Raw genomic sequence first — 5,025 nt, 5'->3', positions numbered from 1 at the left:
AATACCGAATATGGAGTTTTCCAAGAAAACAGGTTTAATCGTATATGTGTATACACAATTTACAAACAAGAAAGGGAAAGGGAATGTGTGAGTTTGTCAGTGTGTGTTTCCAGCATATATATAGAAAAATATATTGCAAAGAGATAAGGTGCAAATATTTACATAGATGTTCTGATGCATTGGTTGAGAAGAGTAATCTACTTACAGAGAGATAGATCAAACCTAAGTGACAAAAGAATGGAATAAATGCAGAATCAGGATCAGATAGAATTCTTCACTTTACCACTTTCAGTTTTTAAGGGATGAGAATATGTCTTCCCCTAACCACACTGTAGTGACTGAATTCATTCTCCTGGGGCTCACAGATGACCCAGTGCTACAGAAGGCCCTGTTTGGGGTGTTCCTGGTGATCTACCTAATCACACTGGCAGGAAATCTGGGCATGATCATGCTCATCAGGACCAATCCCCACCTCCAGACTCCCATGTATTTCTTCCTCAGCCACCTCTCCTTTGTAGACCTTTGCTATTCCTCCAATGTTACTCCAAATATGCTGCACAATTTCCTCTCAGACCAGAAGACCATCTCCTATGCTGGATGCTTCACACAGTGTCTTCTCTTCATTGCCCTGGTGATCACTGAGTTTTATCTCCTTGCTTCAATGGCCTTGGACCGCTATGTAGCCATCTGCAGCCCTCTACATTACAGCACCAGGATGTCCAAGGAAGTGTGCATCTTTCTAGTCACAGTCCCTTATACCTGTGGATTCCTCAATGGTCTCTCTCAAGCACTGCTGACCTTTCGCTTGTCCTTCTGTGACTCCCTTGAGATCAACCATTTCTACTGTGCTGATCCTCCTCTGATAATGTTGGCCTGCTCTGACACCTATGTCAAAAAGATGGCGATGTTTGCGGTTGCTGGTTTCACTCTCTCAAGCTCTTTGTTCATCATTCTCCTCTCTTATGTTTTCATCATTGCATCTATCTTGGCGATCCGTTCGGTGGAAGGCAGGTACAAAGCCTTTTCTACCTGTGGTTCCCACCTGACAATAGTCACTCTATTTTATGGAACCCTCTTCTGCATGTACTTGAGGGCTCCAACTGAGAAGTCTGTAAAGGAGTCCAAAATATTTGCAGTCTTTTATAGTTTTTTGAGCCCGATGTTGAACCCTTTGATCTACAGTATGAGGAACAAGGATGTGATCCAAGCCATGCAGCAAATGATTAAGAGAAATCTTTCATAATATTGCAGTCTAAATATCTGTTCCTTTAATATGACTGAATATCCATAACAGCCTTGTGTTTTTGAGCTTAGAAATGAGTAACACAGAACTCTAACTGTGATAGAATTCCAGGTTTCTTTTATTATTATTATTATTATTTGAGGATCAGGATCACTTAGTCATTGGGACAAGACAGATAGCAATCTCTTCTTTTGATTAAGCAGAGAGCTGTGTTTCACTCTTAGCCAACAGAATATTCTGATGTCAAACTATTTAACATTTTGCCTAAATTTTATAGTCTTGAAAATCAGTGTGGCTTTCAGGACCCAAATTTAAACTCAGTCGTTGCAATTCTTAATCCAATGGTTGACCTATTTGGAGTCTCTAATTTTTTAATATTATACTTATTGACGTCTATTTGTGATTTAAATTTTTGTACTCTGTAAGTCTTTGGGTGAAACTCACCTCAGAAATTCGTGAGAGTATACATCAACCTGTGTGAAAAAATCATAAGTAACACAACTACAGATGAGTTCTTACTTTTAGTGAGTTCAGTTTAGTCACTCAGTCTAGTCTGACTCTTTGTGACCCCATGAATCGCAGCACACCAGGCCTCCCTGTCCATCACCAACTCCCAGAGTCTACCCAAACCCATGTTCATTGAGTCGGTGATGCCATCCAGTCATCTCATCCTCTGTCATCCCCTTCTCCTGCCCCCAATCCTTCCCAGCATTAGGGTCTTTTCCAGTGAGTCAACTCTTCTCAAGAGGTGGCCAAAGTATTGGAGTTTCAGCTTCAACATCAGTCCTTCCAATGAACACCCAGGACTGATCTCCTTTAGGAAGGACTGGTTGGATCTTCTTGCAGTCCAAGGAACCCTCAAGAGTCTTCTCTAACACCACAGTTTAAAAGCATCACTTCTTCAGCGCTCAGCTTTCTTCAGCATCCAACTCTCACATCCATACATGACTACTTGAAAAATCATAACCTTGACTAGACGGACCTTTGTTGGCAAAGTAATGTCTCTGCTTTTAAATATGCTATCTAGGTTGGTCATAACTTTCCTTCCAAGGAGTCAGTGTATTTTATTTTCATGGCTGTAATCACCATCTGCAGTGATTTTGAAGCCCCAAAAAATAAAGTCTGACACTGTTTTCACTGTTTCCCCATCTATTTCCCATGAAGTGATGGGACCAGATGCCATGATCTAAGTTTTCTGAATGTTCAGCTTTAAGTCAACTTTTTCACTCTCTTCTTTCACTTTCATCAAGACTCTCTTTAGTTCTTCTTCACTTTCTGCCATAAGGGTGGTGCCATTTGCATATCTGAGGTTATTGATATTTCTCCTGGCAATCTTGATTTCAGTTTGTGCTTCCTCCAGCCCAGCATTTCTCATGATGCATATAAGTTAAATAAGCAGGGTGACAATATACAGCCTTGAGGTACTCCTTTTCCTATTTGGAACCAGTCTGTTGTTCCATGTCCAGTTCTAACTTGTTTCCTGACCTACATACAGGTTTCTCAAGAGACATTATGCATTAAATCCTAATAAATGAACTAGTGAGAAAATGATCATCTCCACTTATAAGCTTTACTTGTTAGGCACAGAGGGACTAAATGACCTGCCCAAAGTCATTCAGCCACTTAGTAGCACAAAGGCAATTTTATTCCAAATTTTCTCTCTTTCCAATTCATATTGAAGTGGCTAAACCTCTTTTGTGTGCATGATAAGTTACTTCAGTCGTGTCTGACTCTTTGTGACCTTATGGACTGTAGCCCACCAGGCTCCTCTGTCCACGGGGTTCTCCAGGCAAGAATACTGGAGTGGGTTGCCATGCCGCCTCCAGAGGGCCTTCCTAACCCAGGGATCGAAGCCGCATCTCTTACTTCTCCTGCTTTGGCTGGTGGGTTCTTTAGCACTAGCGCCACCTGAGAAACTCAGCTAAATCCCTTATTATATAACAAATACTGGATGGGATGTTGGGGGTGATGAAGTGACCAGGTTATTGCTATAAATGATCATGGTAGTTGTAATGAGAGCAAAATAACTAATAACAGCTAATGTGAATTTCTTTTACATGTCCTCAGGATAATTTGTGGGTAATAGAACTGTCTTGTTATTCCATGTAGCAGGCAATTTTGATATGTGGAAGATTTATTTTGACTGTATTTTATGAATATATGTTTCATATTATAAAACACACATATTCATTATAAATGACTAGAAAATAAAAAACAGATGTGAAGAAATAACTTTTGAGTTATGTGTTCTAAACCAATGAATGAATTCTCTTTGTGTTTTTAAATACCTCTTCTCAATAATTTTATGTACATATATTATTATAATTGATAAAGCAAAATTGGATTCATGTGCTATATATAAATTTTGAGTTTCATTTGATAGTATAAGGTTTATATTTCAAAGATACTATTTTTGGTGAGCACCACTTATAATGCAGTTAATATTAACAATTAAATCACACTAACTTAGTTACAAAAATAATTGAACATATTAATTGTAGAAAAACAAAGAAATACCAAAAAAACATAAAACATAATGTTTTCCCTGTTTTTTTAATTAATTAATTTATTTTCATTGGAGGCTAATTACTTTATAATATCATAGTGAGTTTTCCACACACTGACATGAATCAGCCATGAGTGTACATGTGTCCCCCATCCTGAACTCACCTCCCATCTCCCTCCCCATCCTATCCCTCAGGGTCATCCCAGTGCACCAGCCCTGAGCACCCTGTCTCATGCATTGAACCTGGACTGGAGATCTCTTTCATATATGATAATATACATGTTTTGAAAAATATTTCAGAAAACCAAACGTACAGTAACCATTACCAAGGGAACAAGGGATTAATAATGGTCACAAGGTCAGGAGGCAATCCATATCTCAAGAAAGAGGATCAAAACTAAGCAGTTTTGTCATAAAGAGAATGTTTACTGAAGGAGACCCAAGCCTGTCTCACACAATGACCTCAGTCCTGGGAGAAGCTTGATGTTCCGCTGATAAGGAACAGAGGATTTATGAGAAACAGCATGTAGGAATCCTCCTGTTAAACATCCCCTGACAATCCCCCTTATTTATTTATAATATTTTAAAAAGGGTTCTGACCATTTGAGTTTGTTTAGTTTTAACAATTTTTGCATGAAGGCAATGATAAATGACACATATAATTGTCAAGACAATCACCAAAATTACAATTCCAGACCCTTTGCTGTGAGTAATGCTTTGAAACCATCTGCGTGGGTCTAGCCCCGATAATTGATCAGCTAGTTGTTCAGCTAAAGTTTCCAAATTAGTGGAAGAGGGCAGATTTTTAGAAAAGGTATCAAAGATTTCTTTTTGTAATAATTATACATCCAGAGAGGCATTATCATGTATGTTTTATAAATGAAATTTGATTTGTTCCCAGTTGTAGGCACTATTATTGAATTGAACAGGAGTAACACAAAATTGAGTAGAATTCCAATCACATTTTAGAATCACCTGTTTTAGTACATCTGTTAATTGATCTCCAACCCGTTTGATGGCTGTTTTTAGTTCCTGTATTTCATCTTGAATATCTTCATCTATCTGAGCTTGAGTGGCCCACATAGTATGGGCATCTTTAGTCCAATTTTGGATAAAATTATGTGTTTGAACTGAGGTTTGTAAAGCAACACCAGTGACAGCAGCAGTGGTGCAAATAGGTATTAATCCAAAAATGCCAAAAATCAGCCATCCGATGAATCGTTTAGATCGCTGGAGCAATTTAGTAAGTGTCCGGGAAGCAAGTCCAGCCATGGGA

At 38.6% G+C, this 5,025-nt stretch overlaps 1 protein-coding gene across 1 annotated transcript; it reads left to right on the top strand.

The window, feature by feature from the left end:
- The first annotated feature begins 310 nt into the window (after positions 1-310).
- On the top strand, positions 311-1,243 carry LOC122700569 (olfactory receptor 5M10-like). Its single transcript, XM_043913538.1, has one exon. It carries the CDS (start codon positions 311-313, stop codon positions 1,241-1,243), a length of 933 nt encoding a protein of 310 aa, XP_043769473.1.
- The last annotated feature ends 3,782 nt before the right edge of the window (positions 1,244-5,025 follow it).

Source organism: Cervus elaphus, chromosome 1 (genome assembly GCF_910594005.1).
Source record: "Cervus elaphus chromosome 1, mCerEla1.1, whole genome shotgun sequence".
NCBI lineage: Eukaryota > Metazoa > Chordata > Mammalia > Artiodactyla > Cervidae > Cervus > Cervus elaphus.
The sequence above is the reverse complement of the archived record's forward strand: the minus strand, read 5'-3'. Positions and strand labels throughout refer to the sequence as shown.

Excerpts from the sequence above, each read along its gene's own strand:
- LOC122700569 (XM_043913538.1), top strand. The coding sequence starts at position 311 with ATGTCTTCCCCTAACCACACTGTAGTGACTGAATTCATTCTCCTGGGG.